Here is an 18,651-nt window from a genome sequence, read left to right on the forward strand (position 1 = left end):
TGTGTGACAAGAGGAACAGAAACATACCTTCCCCGCCACCACACGAAAGATGTTTCATATGAAAATGTGCTTCATGAGAACCTCAAATCACACAGACTTCCAGTAAGGGAAGAAGGGGGGGGATTGCATCTTGCCCCCCTATGTTCAGTGCAGCTGCCAGGTTTATGCAAAGAGGACAGAACATAAGAGTCCTGCTGGATCTGGCCAGTGGCTCATCTGAGAGCCACTGTTAAGAGCGATAGACTTGTAATCTGGGGAACCAGGTTTGCTTCCCCGCTCCTCCACATGCAGCTGCTCGGTGACCTTGGGCCAGTCACACTTCTCTGAAGTCTCTCAGCCCCACTCACCTCACAGAGTGTTTGTTGTGGGGGAGGAAGGGAAAGGAGAATGCTAGCCGCTTTGAGACTCCTTAGGGTAGTGATAAAGCGAGATATCAAATCCAAACTCCTCCTCTTCTAGCCCAACATCCTGTTCTCACAGTGGCCACCAGATGCCTGTGGGAAGCCTGCAAAAGCATTCTCCCCACCCGCACCCGGCACTACTATCTCCAACCATGGAAGCAGTGCATAGCCACCATGGCTCGTAGCCATTGATAGCCTTACCCTTCATAAGTTTGTCTAAGCCTCTTTTAAAGCCAGTCAAGTTGGTGGCCATTTCTTCCTCCTACAGGAGCAAGTTCCATCGTTTAAAAACAGGCAAGTCCCAATTTACGTTCCAAGGCACCACACATTTAAGTGTAATCACATACATTGGAAACACTATTGAAAAAAGCCTGAAAACCTTTGGCGGTACCGATAGTCTTGGATTCCGAGCCCCCTTCAGGTCAGCCAGCACATAGCCAATGGCTAGGGATGATGGGTGCTGTAATAAAACAATACCCGGAACAACACAGATTCGCCATGAATTGTTTGGGGTTTATATTGACATATTTGGCTGGAGAATAATATCTTCTGGACTGGAGCCAACTGAGTTCTACTTTTACTATTAAAAGTAATGGAAATAAGTTAAATTCAGTGGATCTACTCAGAGTAGACAAGCACCGGCTACAACCCTCTGTCTCCTTGAAGGAAAAAAATGATCACAGCCACATAAAAGATCACAGCTACAAACATTTTGCATCTCTTTAAAGAGGAATAAAATGTCTGTCTTCCAAATTCAGCCACATGCTATGTGCAGAGCTCCATAAAAGCCTTAATGCATGTTTGCAAGCACTTGCAATCATACAGGTACACTCACTGAGAAGTCCATATTGACGGACAACTTGCCACCATGTCATGTATGAAACTATCTCATGCCTGTCCAGACACACCAACCTAGGGTAGCTGGGGGCAAGGGGGCTTAACTGCCATTCAATTTTATGTTCTCTTGTGGTCACGAAGACTCCTTCCCAATCTGCCCCAAGATTTCAAATGCTGTGTGTTAGGCTTATTTCTATAGGGATAAGGTACCGATTTGTCTAAATATCAGCTTAGAAACCAGCTTGGTAAACTCTCCCTGGCAGTTATGCTGGAAGAACAGTAACTCTATTCAGCAGCTGTTCCTTCTGCATACCCACATACATCCCATGCTCTATAATAGGCACTCATCACCTCATTATCTGCAGAGTCACCTGCCTAAGGCAAACACGGAAAGGGTTCTCCCTACATACCTTCTGCTTAGAGAGCTTCACCTTTGCTCTCCAGACTGCCGAATGCACCAATTGGAGCAAGCTGCTTTGCATCTCATGCCATCATAAATGGAGACTAATCCCTAATCCAGCCCTAACCAGATGGGCACTATGAAAATTGGGTGTATGTTTTTACCTGCAGATTGGTTCCGTTTATTTTGGCCTCATGGTGCAGATCCTTTCCATTCCAGGAAAGAGAACCATTCCATTATTAGGAAACCCTGTATAAATAAAGCATTTCTGAGGTTGTTTTGCAAAGGTGTGGTGAGCCCCAGTTGGTGGCTGCTAAATTCATGTAACACTCAAGTGAAGTGTTTTAGCACAGTGTGTAACTTGGCTCTAAACCAGCCGGGTTGTTGATGGGGCTGGTGTAGCAAGAAGCACCAGAAGCCCTCTGTTTGTATCAACCCCCCTCCCCCCAAAAAAACTTGCTGTGGAAAAGCCCAATGAATCTATATTGGAAAACAGCCAAACTTTCCCCACATTTTTGGTGGTTCAGGAACTGCAGAGACAAGAAAGCCTTGCAAACTTACCAAGGGAGGGTGGAGAGAAAACATTTCCTTTGTTGCAGTCTATTGCTCACAGTTACCTTATTACTGAAGCTGATGTTGGGGAGATGGCACGGTGGTGAAGCAGATGTGATTGAGTTGCACCTAGTGGCACTGTTAGCGTAGGCACCCAGGGCACCTCAGCAGAACAGGAAGAAGGGCCTCAAAATGCAGCAGAGCATGCTTATTACAAATGGAAGCAAGCAAAGCAATACACATTACCACCATAAAACGGTTAAGTCTAGAATTGTGCTAGTGATGACTCCCTACATAGAAGCGAAATAATTTGGATTTTTAAATTTTTATTTTGATCAGTAGAAGGTCCCCTAAAGGGGAATGTGTGTGACATTCATTTGCAATAAATGCACAGTAAAGTTACAGTTCAGGCAGGTCTTAAGAAGCAGGAATACAACTTTTAAGGGTGTAATCCTTAAAGGGGGGGGGGCACCACAGAAATTTGTCATTGGTGGATTTACCCTGGACTAAATGGTGCAGCTGAACCAGGTTGCACAAAAAGGCTCCCACAATAAATGAAATAGATATAAACAATACAAATAATAATGCAATAGTAATAATAGAGGTTAATGATATACATTAATCCTGGGAATACAACAGAATCAGAATCTGGTAACTGAGGGCACCAACATCTTTTAAGTGCTTAGGGCCTCTGAAGGTCTTAATCCAGCCTGTCTTTGAGCCAGTTACTTGGTCTCATAGGAGAACAATCCTGTCTCCACAGTCTTAATACTAGCATTTAGTGGTCTCAGCGGGTAATTGCAACAAGCACAATTCCCCAGTGTGGAACAAAGGCCCGATTTGTTTTCCTCCTGTGCAAACAGCCGCCTATAAGTTTCTTGAACTTGCAGGTGGGGGAAAACCTGCTGTAGCAGCAGCCAAAATCAGATTCTGAAATTAACCAAAACCGATCCCTAGCTGCAGAATTGCTGCCAAACCTGTTGTAACAAATGACGCAGGCTTTCTGTTTGCCCCGTTTCCTTTCTGGGTGCATTCAAATGAATTTACTTCCTGGGTGGTGTTAATTCTTTATTCCTCCACCCAATCTTTCTGATGCAATTGTGATTTTTCTCTTTTTGGGGCTTGGGCTCAAGCCATCTAAACTTTCCTGCTGCAATCAATCAGTCAAAGAAAGAAAGAAAGAAAGAAAGACTCACTCCTCTGTGCAGCAACCAAACACCTGTGCAGAGAAAGCTGTAAAACCTCAAGATCCGGTAGCATTGAAAACAATTGCGCAAGTCACCTGACAAGTGCTTTGTGGCAACCCTGGGACGTTCCACGTCCTGTAACCGTTTCTGAGGAAAGAAGCAGGTCCTGTTGTAAGACTGAATTTGAGATTTCTTTGGTTCAAGCTACAGCTTGCATGAATTTACCAAGGGATGGGAAGTTATGGGCTCTTCTCCAAAGTATGGAAAGAGTCTTCTAGTGTGGGCTCTCCCCGCCCCCATTTCAGAAAACATAAGGTTATTTACAAGGCAGGTAAGTGTGCATTTTATGGGTCAATGATCATTGCTTAATAAGCTACCTAAGGGAAGGATCCAGACATAGCAAAGCTTGTGGGGGATTTACAGCTTGAGCATAAAGTCTAATGAAGTACCTTGGGGCTTAATCAGTAACTAGTTTTAGAACTGTAGCCTTACTCTCATATTTATGCTGGATCATGCCCCATTCTGTTTGTTCAAAGGTTAGCATTTTTGTGGCTGTTTGCATAATCTTACTCCGCTGAATTTGGCTCCTGATCCTAGTAGCATTCTGGGATGTGCTGATCATACTTTTTGCCCCATAGGCATCTCTGGCATGGTGAACACTTTTATTTTTCCATTATTCCACCTTTCCTCCAAGAAGCTCAATGCTTCTCCCCCTCCTCATTTTACCCTGACTCAGCCATGTAACTCACTGGGTGACCTTGGGTTAGTCACTGTATTTTAACCTATTTTACCTCACAGGGTTTTTGTGAGGGAAGATGTATACAAAAATATAGTTGTATATGCATAGAGCCCCTTTTCTCATTGGTGCCAAAGATGTGGACCATGGGGGGCCTTGACCAGTGGCATTGTGGGTATAGTCAGTAGCCTCAGAGGGGTCTGGTCCATTAGGGCGAGTGGAGCCAAGTAGCTCCCCCCCCACCTGCCTTTTTGCAGGGCTGGCCCAAGACATTTTGGCACCTGAGGCGAACCACAAAATGGCACACACAGACACACACACACCAGCCAGGAAAAAAGGGGTGTGTGAAGATCTACATCCAGAACAAGGGGAAAACAAAATTATACATTAGGAGCAAGGATGGGAGGAGACCAGCAGCGCCCCCTATTTGCCATAAGGCTGCTGAGAGTTTGGATTTGATATCCTGCTTTATCACTACCCGAAGGAGTCTCAAAGCAGCTAACATTCTCCTTTCCCTTCCTCCCCCACAACAAACACTCTGTGAGGTGAGGGGGGCTGAGAGACTTCAGAGAAGTGTGACTGGCCCAAGGTCACCCAGCAGCTGCATGTGGAGAAGCGGGGAAGCGAACCTGGTTCACCAGATTACCGCTCTTAACCACTACACCACACTGGCTGAGGAGGTGGCAGTTCCCACTTCCAAGAGTTGCACTGCTGCTGTGGCAGCAGCAGTGGATGATACATTCCTTGGAGGCCGGATCTGCTGCCCCTGTTCATCCTGCTGCCCAAGGTGGTTGCTTCACCTTCCATCATGGGTGAGCTGGCCCTGCTTCTTACTTACACCAGTCAGGAGGTATCTCTGCCTGTCATTGGCTGTGGTTCCAGCTACTGCTGGTCTCCCCACCTTCCTCTCCACCAGTTCCAATGAGCACCAGCCACCACTGATAGCCGTGGCCCAGCTTCCACCAATGAACACCCCGGAAGATACATTCTGAAGCAGTTGAACACAAATTCACTGTCTCCTGAGGCATTTGTTTTCAGGGCAGTGACTGTGCGCCCAGACCACTTTCCTTGTGCACAGGCCATCATCTGTTTGGTTTTTTCAGAAATGGTTATGTATCCCTCAAATCCTTCTGCAAGGCCTAATTCTTGTTTTTGTGTCACTGTCATCTTGTGCAGCGGATGAATCCCGGGAAGCACACCCTACTGAAAGCAAACCTGATATTGGCGAGAGGCCGGGAGAAAGAAGCAGCTTCCCCAGCTCTGCAGGACACTTGTTCTTTGAATATTTGGTTGTGGTCTCGCTCAAAAAGAATGCTAAAGGAGATTACGAGCCCAAGATTACCTATCAGTTTCCAAAGGTGAGATACCCACCGTGATTCTTTTGCCAGATGACAAAACTGGAGTGCATTAGTGAGGAACGCTCCTCAGATATTACACCTTGGAGGGATGAATGCTGGAAGCAAAGCATTGCCACGATGGCCGGTTCTGCTTCAGCCTTCCCTAACCTGGTGCTCTGTGTATGTTTTGGACTACAGTTCCCATCAGTCTCAGTGACCAGGGCCAAAGGTCAAGTATGAGGAGAAGGCTGCTGTACTCCAACCTCTGTGTTGTTTTGAGATGAGCCTATGCCCATGCAAGTGTATGTGTGTATCATTTCAGAAGTTGAAATGAAAACACACAAGTTGGAGTGCAGTATGGTTTTTTTAAAAAACACAGATTGCTTCAAAACAGAGGGAAACTGGAATGTTGGGCCACTTTTGCTGTTGCAATTCATGACGACAGGCCCAAGCATTCCCTGAAAATGTGAAGGCAGGGGAGGGGGGTGCTGAAGAAAAATGCTGATTTGGATCCTACATCTTTTAGATTCTCTGCCTGCCTTTCTCTCCAGTTCCACAGAATTTTGCCTACATTGCTAAATTTTGCCTGCCTGTAAAACTCCAGTAGAATTGATTTATCTTAAGAAATGCAGAAAATCCTGCTAACAAAAACCAGTGCCTGCAGCAATCTTTCTCTTTTGAAGTGTCCCTCAGTGTTTTGCTTCATGGTGTATCTTCTCTCTATCCATTGGAGTTGTGCCAAGGAAAGTGCTCCCTTGGTAATTGTGAAAGTAGGAGGGATGCTGCTGATGGAGTGAGGAAGGAACATCAGGCCCAGCGTGTCAAGAAGGCATGAGAAAAAATATCAACATAAGTGATCTCTGTGGCTGTGGAATATAATCCTAGGCCATCTGCAGGGCAAGCCATCTTTGTTGCAGCCTACATAGATCTTACATATCTTTTAGACCTAGCGCTGACTGGGGCCTGTGTCTGGGCTGCTCCACTTCAGACCGCAGGGGTTGGAGCTCAAATGAGTGAATGCTCCTCCGTACCAAAATAAATAAATCCCTCCATGTAGCAAAGCTGAATCAGGAAGAAGAGTTCTAGATTAGTATCTGAAGAAATTTACTTATTATTATTGTGGAGGCACATTCTGTCTTGTAAGCCCTTACCTGCAACCTGCAGTGGCATCAATCAGACATGGACTTACTCCCTAAGTCACTAAGCTAGGACAGAAATGACATCGCTTAGGCCCACCTTCCTAGCTGGTGCCTCCAGATGTTTTGGTTTACAACGCACATCAGCCTCAGCCAGCAAGGACATTGGGGAAGGCTGGTCTAGGCAGGTGTGGGAGCAGTGAAAAGAGCACACAGCAAATGTCCCAAGTGTGTTGGCACTTCCACACTAATCTCTGGGTTAAAATCATATCCTAGAAGATGAGGGGGGTTGGGGGGAACCGTCTTCAGCTCAGGGACTACATTCCCTTGAGGCAAAAGCAGGCAGAGCAATGGATGTGACTCTTAATTTTGTGCTGTATGTTACATTCCATCCATGTACATGCCAGAGGTTTCTGCCCCCACACCTCATGCATTTTTCCATGCTCCTTCCAGGCATGCAAGAGGCATGTCACAGTTCACGGGACACATTGCAGCCAGGCAATGGCACCCGGGGAGTATATGGCCTGTGGGCGGAGGCCTGAGGAGAGCTCTGAGGGCCAAACGGGTCTACTGGCCTCTGGCCTGAGGTTACTCACCCCTGCTGTAAGCCTAAGCATCTCAATGAAATAATTTCCAGTTCATATGTGTGGAGTTGTATTTAAGGAGATGGCTTGTGTATTCTTTACCTGACTTTATCTAGCACTGCTGGACCAGGATTCCGTGCTACATTATATCTAAATGAAGCACCCTGACCGCTAGAGAAATGCAGGGGTCTTCCACAGAATCCCATGCTGTCTTGCTCTAGTGTCGCGTTTTACTAAAATAGTTCTGCCTGATTGAAAAAACTCATGTGAGGCTGAAATCCTTGTCACTGAGTGGGGTGGCCGGTCTTTGCAAAGTGATCACAGAAAGAGGCTTGTTACTCTTATTGTTGTACAAGATGCAACAGCCGTTCCGAAAGTCTGTGCCTCAGCGTTTCTTTTAAAAGCAGAATAAAACCATGTTCCTTTGTGGCTTTGCTTCATGCAGCATGATTTCACACTGCAGCACTTTCATTTTATCTGGGCATACCTTCTCACCACTTGGTCTGCATGGAGAGGAAAAGTACAGAATTGCTTCAGACTCAGATTTTCTTTTTAAAGTTATTTCATGCATGTGTCCTGCAGGCTGTGTAGTGACACAATCCACTGCTCAGTGTAGTATGTGAATTTAATATGTGACCTTCTGCTTTAGGCCCATGTTGAACTTTGTGCAGAAATCTGTGCAGGTGCCATGAGCACAAGTACTGCCTTGCTCAAGAGACTTTCAGTGAAATCACCAAACATCACTTGCAAACTAGACCCCTCTTCATTTTGCTAGCCAGCAACTTTTTTCCTCTGCAAAGTACTATCTGTGGCTAGGTTCCTGTCATCTCAGTCATAGAAACATCTTCAGTATGTATTTGCCATGTGTCTTCTTTTTCCAGGACACATCCTCTCTTTCAGGGGTAAAATTTCTGTCTGGGAGGATTTTTTTAAGTTTGCCAAAATGTCTCTAGCTATGCATTCTGGATGAGACCTAGACATAACTGGTGGTTGAAGACTTTCTTTCCTCTTCTCTTCTCCTGCCCCCCTCAGCAATATATTACAGCTTCTGTAGCCTACATATAGTAGGGGTATTTTGCTCTTCAAAAAATGCAGCCCTAGTATGGCTATGTAAAGCTGTCTTATGCTGAGTCAGATCATTGAGCCACTATTGTCTTCTTTGACTGACAGTGGCTTTCCTGGAACTCCAGCAGAGGTCTTTCCCTTCATTTGCAATCTGACCACTTGGCAGGAGGAAGCCTGTTTCCTGAGGGTACAATAGGATATTTGGTTAAGGACCTCCACCTCAGTCAACCTCTAGATAGCCAATCCTTGCCAGTTTTTGCCTTATCCCCCCCCCCCCCGAGTCAGGTGGTCTGATCTTTAAACACTTGTCACAAAATGAGAGTAAGGGGTCGGAGGGGGTGTGATCCCATCATGCCACACCGGCCTTGCCAGCTTCTCAGTCCGGTGTGTGAACCAAAGAACAGGCTGCCATGAGCTGCCATGTTAATGGTGCAGTGTGCTTCGTATATAGGTAAAGGTAAAGGTACCCCTGCCCGTACGGGCCAGTCGTGTCCGACTCTAGGGTTCTGCGCTCATCTCACTTAAGAGGCTGGGGGCCAGCGCTGTCCGGAGACACTTCCGGGTCACGTGGCCACCGTGACGAAGCTGCTCTGGCGAGCCGGCAGCAGCGCAGCACACGGAAATGCCGTTTACCTTCCCGCTAGAAAGCGGTACCTATTTATCTACTTGCACTTTTTAGGGTGCTTTCGAACTGCTAGGTGGGCAGGAGCTGGGACCGAACGACGGGAGCTTACCCCGCCGTGGGGATTCGAACCGCCGACCATGCGATTGGCAAGGCCTAGGCGCTGAGGATTTACCCACAGCGCCACCCGCGTCCCATGCTTCATATATATTCTCTTATAAATCCTTACCGTGGTAATCCTATTTTTGGCAGTGTAATCCTGTACTTACAAATACAAAAATGATGATCCACACATAAGGACTGAGGACTTTCTTTCAAAGTCCTTTCTTACAGTTACATATGATCTTCAGTCTTATAGAATGCAGACAAATGTTACTTGAGAATGGTGGTATGTCACCTTATAAGACTGGCAGTCATATGCATCTGTCAGAATTGACCTCGGAAGCAACTCAGATCTTCTGTGTGAACTCTTATACCCCATAGCAAGTGAGCTAGTGTGGTGTAGTTGTTTGAGTGTCAGACTAAGGCCTGGATGACCAAGGTTCACTCTCCCATGAAGCTTACTGGGTGACCTTGAGCCAGTCACTGCCTCTCAGCCTAACCTACCACACAGGGCTGTTTGGGGAATTATATGAGGAAGGGTGACCTGTGCGTGCCATCTTGAGCTTCTTGGAGAAAAAAGTGGAATGAAAATGCAATGAATGAATCAGTGAATCAAGTAAGAAAGTAAGCAAGCTAGGCACTTCATATTTCAACAGAAATCTCCTAAGTATCATGGGATAACTTCTTTCATCTCTTTTTTTGCTTTTTTTCTAATTTCAGCGTGAGAACTTGATGAGGGGACAGCGTGAAGAGGAGGAAAGGTTGCTGCAGGCCATTCCCCTTTTCTGCTTTCCTGATGGCAATGAATGGGCACCGCTCACAGAGTTTAACAGGTAAGCGCCGTGCGACTTGTGAGTCAGCAAGGGACTAGCGCTGCATTGTCCCACAAGAGATTAGGAAAGCAAAATAGACACCAAGGGGCAAAGACGTAGTGCTACATACACATGATATACGTTTAAACCACATTTAAAGCATGTGGCCTCTCCCAAAGAGTACTGGGAACTCTAGTTTATCCCTCATGGAACTACAGTTCTCAGCCACCCTTAAGAAGCTAGTTTCCACAATACAGCTTTAACTATATGGTATGTACTTCAAATTGTACGTTTGTGAGCAGAACCTTCTTTTCGAAATTCTGTAAAACCACCTGCTCATAATCGGTGGACCTTTATAATGATGCTTTATAATCCTGTTTCTAGTTTAGCCAGCATCTGTTGAGTGCAGAGAGTGTTTTGTTTTGTTTTTGCAAAGGGCTGATGTTAAAACTGTCATTGTAATCTCTCTCTGCAGATTGTGATAACTGATTATTTTTGCACAATCTCTTACCATTCTCTCTGATGGCTTAAAATCATGATAGTCCTCCCTTAAGACAAAAACAGATGCTACATTTTTCAGTGTGATAAAAATCTTAGGGTTTCCCCTGTCTCTGAAATGCACTGGCCACACATAACAAATGTAAAAGTTTAGTTCTGAGTACCTGCTCATTTTTCCCCCTTCTACACAACTTCTGCATCTGACTGCCCTAGTTTTGAGTAAGCCTTTGTTATCTTTCACTTCCCTTCACAGGAAGGGGTAGTAATGCTTGCCTGTTGCAGTGCAGTTTGCTAAGGGAAGCTGGTAACACCCGTAATTGCCTTGAAAACGTGACCTTTGTATGTTACCCAGTTTGCGTTTATAACTTAAAGATCTTCAGGGGGATACTGCTTTGCTGGTTTCATTCTTGTAGTTAACAGGTTCATTGGAATCACTTGTCATAAAAAAACCTCCTGCTTTCCATGCCACTGCTCAGCTTATGTTCAGAAGAGTGAGGCTGCAGTGCAAAATCGTAGTTTATGCTTGCAAGAAATGGTTCAGGTGATCTGTTTGCTCCCAAAAATGTTGCCAGCCAAGCAGGAAAAAGAATACACTCTTATCTTCTGCTGAGTGGTGTGAAGGCACTTCTGGGGGAGCGGGGCATGTTTTCCACATAGAATCTCTCTGACACATGGGTCGTAAGGTTCCTGAAGACTGTATTTGCTGAGCCCTGAAACATTCAGAGACTAATTAATCTTGTCTGCTCATAAGTAAGCCCTATTGAATTCAGTAGGTTTTACTCACAGCTAAGTTGGGTGAGGATTGCAGCCTGCTTCCCAAATCTTCATTTAAGTAGCCGATTTGTTCTGCTTTCCCCCCATACAATAGTTAGCAGACTGGTAAAACTCTTAAGTCTTTTATTCTTTTTTTACAGTGAAACCTTTTCTTTTGTTCTCACCAATGTTGATGGAAGTAGGAAGATTGGCTACTGCAGGCGACTGTTGGTGAATATTTCTTTTACTACTATTTTTTAAATGTTCCTTTTAGTTTCTTGTTTAGGCCCTGGGGGGGGGAGTGGGGCTGGCTAATCCAAGGAGCTCATGCAGTTTTTGCAGTCAGGTCCAACCCCACACTGAGTTTGTAGTATGCCAGAATAGGCATAGTTTTTCATATTGACCAATAGTTTAAGACTTACAAAAGAAGGAAGTTGCTAATACATGTCTGAATCCAGTGCCTTAGCCCCAGTCCTTACTGAAGTGCCAAATCTGTGCTTGGGTGTTACCACTTTAAACTGCAATTGGGACTCACTCCCCTCTCTAAGCACAAAACACACTGATCACGCTAATCTTGGTCAGTACAGGAAACATAATCCAGTGTTGCCCTGTTGTGTATTTTGGACCTAATACATGCTGACTGGATCCAAGGTGGCCATGAATTGTGATCTGCCCTTGTTAAGGAGGTCTCAATGTTGAAATTGCAGTACCCTAGTACTGTTATTTAAGGAGTCCCCAATGCCATGCCCAAGACAATCTCACTGCTCACTCAGGGAGGGAGGTGGTTATGACAACAGCAGGATCCCTGTTCTGTGCCAGATGCCCAGTACCAAGTGTTCATAGTCAAATGGATTGTATCTTGGACTGGGCATCTGGCAAGGAGGAGAGGATCCCTAGGCACTACTACAGCAATCCCATCTTCCCACCCAATGACCATAAGTTGCTCTTGTACAAAATAACTGGCTTGAATTGACTGGGACCAAAAAGGTTTTGCAAGGTCTGGATAATAAATACCAGCCGGTCAGCTTATTCATCCTTGATCGTATCTATAGTGATGCACTACTTTGTACTTCTTTCTAAAGATGTGATTTAGACCCACAGATTTCATTTAGTCCTACATTCACTATCAGAAAACAATGTTGATAAATTCAGCATGTGGAGCTCCCAGAGAGAATACGATGGACAAATGCATTAGTTTAGCTGTAATGGGATTTTTGTTTCTGAAGCCTAGCAATGCAGGCAAGGGCAGAGAGTGTGATGGAAATTCTTGACTCTGCAGCAGGGTGTTGGGTGAAGGAACTGGGGCCTCTCCAGGGCATGAGAACTTGTCAAGTCCTTGTCAGCACTGGGCTATTGCTGGATTTGGCAGGGATTCTATGAAAACCACCAGATTCTTCCCCAAAATGTACAGAGCTTTAATGAAAGAGCATTGTCAGGTATAAAAAAGAACTTACACATTAGAGGAGAAAGGCAGAATGAAAGTCAAGTACTTATTTCAAATGATAAAAACAACTCAAATTAGTAATAATAGTAGTGATGGCAGTAGGAGAGTGGGCTAGACTGCCAAAGATCTGGGTTGCTTCTCCATCACAGGCATAATAATAATATTAATAATAATAATAATATAATATATTGTATACTGCCCTTCATCCAAAGATCCCAGGGCAATTCACAACCTTCTTTTTATATGAACAGACCATTGCAAAATATGTGCCCTTATCCAAGCATAGTGTTATGACTTTTATAAAATGGATCATGGGACAACTGTCTGCTGCTGCAGAGTGCCTAGCATGCCCCTTGACCTTACCACAGTCCTTTATCAACTTAAAAGTTGATAAGGCTGTTATTTTGCGGAGGTGGAAAAGAAGGTTCCCCTCCCCCTCGTGTGCAAGCAGCTCTTTCCACATGAGTAAAAACACCCACTGTTTTTTAAAATCACATTGACAAATAAATAATAATGGTAAAGGGTCTCGTGGGGTCCCAGCCCTGGTGAACACTTACCGTATTTTTCGCTCTATAAGATGCACTTTCCCCCTCCTAAAAAGTATGGGGAAATGTGTGTGCGTCTTATGGAGCAAATGCGGGCTGCGCAGCTTTCACCGATCCCTCTTGCTCTCCTGGCTTCACTTCGCTGGAGAGGTGCTGCACAGCTTTCCCTCTCTGCACAGTGCCCCTTCAAGCGAAGCGGCAGGAGAAACGGAGCCCCTTCCATTTCTCCTCCCACTTTGCTGGAGAGGCGCTGCGCAGAGAGGGAGAGAATATTTTTTTTTCTTGTTCTCCTCCTCTAAAACTAGGTACGCCTTATGGTTGGGTGCGTCTTATAGAGCGAAAAATACGGTCCGTAGAATCCATGCTTAGAATTGAGCATTTGTTAGGTCCCTACCATTATGTAGGGCAGCCTCCCCCAACCTATTTGGCTGGGGCTGGTGGGAGTTGTAGTCCAAAACACATTGAGGGCACCTGACTGGCAAAGGCTGTTCTGAGCTATGTCATTAGTGCCTTTAGCTTTAAAAATATGTGACTGTGTAAGCATCTATGGTGTGTGTACCTAGTGTTGGACCTCTAAAAAGGTAGAACTCTTGTGTTGGAGAGAGGCTGGGGCAACCCAGCCAGATGGGTGGGGAATAATAACAACAGCAGCAACAACAACAATCCTCAGATCACCTCTTCCAAATAAAATAGGAAAAAGGAAAAGCAAGAATCCACAATCACATTTAGGTCCTGGTTGTGGCTAAGAGTTTTGAGGGGGGGGGAAAACAACCTTCTTTTTGAGTGACTTGGATCCACTCCATTTCTGCAGAAATCAAAAATGACCAGCCAGAGCTCTGCACTGTATGTTACAAAGGACACTTGGATCATAGTCAAGGCCCTTTGCCTCTGGAGACATCTAGGCTTACATTCCAAGGCAATCTGATGCAAATTTTGGGGCAATTTCTCAGATAAATGAAACAACAACTGATCTTTTTTTTTTTAAGCGTTTGTATCAATCACAGCACAGTTGCCCTTGAGTTGCTTGCGGCTTTATGTTTATTATGTTTGTTCCTTCAAGGGAACAGTGGGAGGGTAGGGGGGGCTTTGTTGTGCAAAGAGTTGGACAAACACACACTGGGATCAAAATATAAATAATTAGCTTGAAGGGTATACAGCCTGAATAGACAAGACAGACATAGAGGGGGAAGCAGAGAGGACCAGCAGAGACTGCTGGTTCAGGCAGCTACGTATTTCTGATCAGGGGTGAACAAGTCGAGGTGACTAAAGTATTAGGTTGTTTTTTTAAATCCATACACAAGGTGGGATTTTTCCCTAGCAGCAGATAAGGTAAGAGCAGAGAAAGAGAGAGGCAATGGGAGGAGACACCTTCCTGATACCAGAATCACTGTCGTTCACCTGGACATTATAGAGGCAAGTCAGGGGGGTGGTGAGATTGGGGTTGTGTGAGCATGATGACCAGGTTCTGGATTGGCTCCATCAGGGCACATATGCCCATTCCAGGTTGGCTGTTGAATCTTCCTCCATCAGGGCTCCTGTTACTGCAGCTGGCACTCCCATAGCCCCGATCTCACTGCTGCCTGGCCCCCCCACTCTCCAGTTAATTGGTGCCAGTTCAAGAGTGCACCTCCATGGCACTGGCTGCTCTTGGTTGCAACAGTGACCATTTCTGGAGCACTCCCTACGTAAGTTGAAGGGAAACCTTGGCGGTGTGGTGGTGATTTTGGCATTGGCCCAATCTGGATCATGCCAGTGATGGGGGGAGGCCTGAGGCAAATGTAGATGGAGCATGGGCACAAGTGCGCTCCCACCCCCCACCCCCAATCCTCCCCTCCTGTTTCCCCACTTGCTACCCACATGAAGTCAGAACGAAGGCTGCACATAACCTCCAGTGCCACAGTTTCTCTATTCCTGCTGAAGATATGGAGCAGCCAGAAAGTAGGACAGGAAATCAGAGCCTTCATCACTGGTTCTTTAACTCAGATGATAACAAAGGGACAGGCTTTTGAAAGATGTGAGACTCCAAGTCCCGGAGGGCGGGGGTGGGAAGCAGTGAGCCCTCAAGTAAGGGCTGCTGTGAATAAGGCCAGAAAAGGCCTCTTGACCACTCTTTGTACAGATGAAATGGGGGTCTTCACAGCTACCTCCACCCACTGTTCAGCCTTAGACTGAACAACCATCATTCATTGTGATGTGTTCCTTTTTCAACACAAGAGAGTGTCTGTTGTCTCTTTCTGTTCTGCGGGGACAGTTGTTTTTTGTCCTCATTTCACTTTCACATAAACTTTGTGACCTCTTTGAGGAAGCCTCTTTTGAGGTGGTGAACTGGAATATTCATATCTTAAATTAACCTGTTAGACATTCTGCACTGCCTTTCTTCCTTTGCCTTTCAGTTTATTTTGAATATTCTTAATATCCACCTGTAAATGGGAGATGTAGATGATAAGAGCTTTCTCTTTGCTTGTTTCCAGTTAGCCGAAAACAACACAGTCTACTAGTTTAATTCCCCTACAAACTGATTCATAGCAGTCTGATTCAGAAGTGAGTTTGTATGTTCTCAGAAGTTTACATGTTGGCATTCTGTTCGCTAGCGTAGCCAACACCTTTGTTTGGGTTGTTTGCTCTTTTGACAAGATATGCAACATTCAAAGGTTACAGCCAGATTTCACTGCGCTTAGAAGTACAATGAAAACTGGCTGCAAACTGTGCATGTCGTAGATCAGGGCTGGACCAAGAGATTTTGCTGCCTGAGGCAAACTACAAGTCAGTATGGCATACATGCCCATTCCAGGTTGGCAGTTGAATCTTCCTTCAACTCCTTCCCTGCACCTGAAGACTGCAAATTAGCTTAGGGGATGCAGGCCAGGCCACATGGCACACACAGCTCTTTAATCACCTTGCCACAGCTCTAAGCCCTGAGGGCAGTTTCCTTCCTCTGTCTAATGACAAGACCAGCCCTGTATCCTATACTGTTCTGAAGATGTTCTGGTTAACATATGAGGCAGGCTATGTACTTTCATTTCTGCATGTCAAACAGTTCCAGTTATTTGTTAATAACAGCATTTTTGTGCACGTGGAATCTGGACTCGCTTTAAAGCAAATTGATTTCTTATGTGTGATTGGAAGCTGAATTGGAAAACTATCACAGATTGGGAATCAGTATTTGTCGTGATAATGTCCGACATTCAGATTATCTTGTACATTCTTAAGAAGTAATTTACTGAATGAATGAATGTGTTTGTGCCGTACCTCTTAGGATACAGACCCACACCAAGGAGATTGTAACACAAACTCACACAAAGCCAATCAATACAATATCTCATATAAACAATAAATTTTAAAATCACGGAACAGCCTGCAACCCCTCTCTTAATGAACCAAATGTGGGTGTTTCATTTGCTGTGGCTGAAGAACCCATTGTTGCCTAGTTGAAGGTTGGTGATCTGGTTCAGATCCTTCTCCCAGAGGATCTCAGTTGAAAAGATGAACTCTAGTCCTGGGTAGCTCAGTTGGTTAGAGCGTGGTGCTGATAATGCCAAGGTTGCAGGTTCGATCCCCATATGGGACAGCTGCATATTCTTGCATTGCAGGGGGTTGGACTAGATGATCCTTAGGGTTCCTTCCAACTCTACAATTCTATGATTCTTGGGCAATGTACCGTATTTTTCGCCCTATAGGACGCACTTTTTCCCCTCCAAAAATGAAGGGGAAATGTGTGTGCGTCCTATGGGGCGAATACTGGCTTTCACTGAAGCCTGGAGAACCCCAGCGCCAGCCCCACAAGGTCGGGGGACAGAGGGAGGCGGAACGCCGCCATCCCGCTGTCTCCCGAAGTGGTTTGGAGGCTGACGGTGGGGAGAAGAGCGCTTCTCCCCGCTGCCTGCCCCACAAGCTCCGGGGACAGCTGGGAGACGCAGCGCGTATTCCTGCTGTCCCCGGACCTGATCTGAAGGCGGGCGGCAGGGAGAAGAGCGCTTCTCCCCGCTGCCTGCCCCACAAGCTCCGGGGACAGCAGGGAGACGCAGCACGTCTTCCTGCTGTCCCCAGACCTGATCTGAAGGTGGGAGACGGGGAGAAGAGTGCTTCTCCCCGCTGCCTGCCCCACAAGAAACTTGATGCGTCCTATGGGCCGGTGCGTCCTATGGGGCGAAAAATACGGTACTAGCTGTGTCTCAGTTTTTGCATCCGTACAGTGATGTTGAAGCTTTAGGCAGAAGTACCTCCTTTCACTTCCTGTGACACAAATACTTGGCTCCTCGGAAACCTGGTTTTCTCGCTTGGCATGCACCCACACCATCACACTTCGTGAGGACAAATGAGAAAGTGTTGTGTGCATAAGAATTTCTGCATAATAATTACAGGGCACAACTTTCCAGCTGATAAAGCTTTGATGTTAGGCAGGGGAGGGGGGGGAGAGAGAAACACATACACATCTTTCAGGGCAAATATTTCAATTGCTGCTTAGTTGAAAAGTCAACAGGAAGACTGAAGGCCTTGAAAGGCTAAAAAAAAGAAAAGAAAGAAAAGCTGACTTTGACGGGTTTTTGCTTTATTTCATATGTTAACAGAACTAGTCATCCCATAATTCCTCCATCAACCCATGGAGACCTGTGGAGAGACTCTTTAAGTTAATCTACAGGACTTCACAGTGAACACTATTGCAGCAGATATTCTGTGGTTCTGTTTGATGTTGATGTTTGCTATACGTATGTTCAGAAAACCACTCAATAGAAATATTTACAAAGAAAAATCCCAAACAGCTGAAGGGACAGTTTGGGGGGTGGGGGTGGGAAATACTTCAAATGTAGTGATTCAGAAGAAGGGGGAGGCAGTTGGATGTGTGACCATAAAGAAGGAATTGTCTTGAGGCCAAACAGGGCATGACATCGGGGGGGGGGTGTCACCAACAAACCCCCACAACTGGGTGTGTGGTTCTTTAAAACATACCATCGAAGGGGGCTGAGCTTCTGCCTCCTTACTGCCTTTTTAAAAAGCCATTTCCCCCCTCCCAGTGGTATTCTGTGTCCACATATAACCCACTCCACACACATAGGGAGAAAAGTGGCTGAAGAGGGGCTTTAGGAGAGGTGTGTAGGTGAGGGAAATGCTTCACTCCAACCGCCAGCCCATGCTACCCTTTAAATCTGTGTATTCACATTCCGTAAGGCTCTTGTATGACTGAGTTATGCCATCATTGCTCCTACCTGTGTTCTGAGGAAACTCCAGACTCAGAACCAGGGCGTGTGCCCAGGGAGGCTTTGCTTGTGCCTGTTTCAGTGCTTTAGTGTGAAACCGGAAGTTCAGGAAGCAGTGTCGCCCCTGCCTCTCCAGCCCCCAAAAGTAGGTATCTCGTTGCAGTGCCCTGGACTTGCATGCTGATTTCTCTTGATTTGTCACGTGGACAACCAGGAAACCTGCCATGGTTGTGTCCAGGTGCTATGCTACATGCAGTGACAGTTTGCTCTCACTTGGCAGCACAAGTCCTATGCATGTTTTACTCAGAAGTTAATTAACTTAATGCAGCTTGCTCCGCAATATAGGTGGGTTTGGGGCTTCAGCCTCAGCATGTCAGAGCTCCAAAGGAAACCCCACTCAGATGCCTTCTGCCCAGTCAATATTCATCCATGCAGAGCTGTTTAT

General features: G+C 45.7%; 1 protein-coding gene across 3 annotated transcripts in view; it reads left to right on the forward strand.

Annotated features, from left to right (window-relative positions):
• Positions 1-18,651, forward strand: part of DENND2D (DENN domain containing 2D) — a 51,820-nt gene that overhangs the window by 20,127 nt on the left and 13,042 nt on the right. For all 3 annotated transcript variants that reach the window (XM_083508575.1, XM_083508573.1, XM_083508574.1), the window contains 3 exons: positions 5,290-5,471; positions 9,680-9,792; positions 11,184-11,253. In XM_083508575.1, the coding sequence (XP_083364701.1) occupies positions 9,692-9,792; positions 11,184-11,253 (171 nt within the window). In that variant the 5' untranslated portion in view covers positions 5,290-5,471; positions 9,680-9,691. The remainder of the gene's footprint in view (positions 1-5,289; positions 5,472-9,679; positions 9,793-11,183; positions 11,254-18,651) is intronic.

This window comes from Podarcis liolepis, assembly GCF_965112155.1.
Source record: "Podarcis liolepis genome assembly, chromosome: 6".
In the NCBI taxonomy this organism is placed as follows: domain Eukaryota; kingdom Metazoa; phylum Chordata; class Lepidosauria; order Squamata; family Lacertidae; genus Podarcis; species Podarcis liolepis.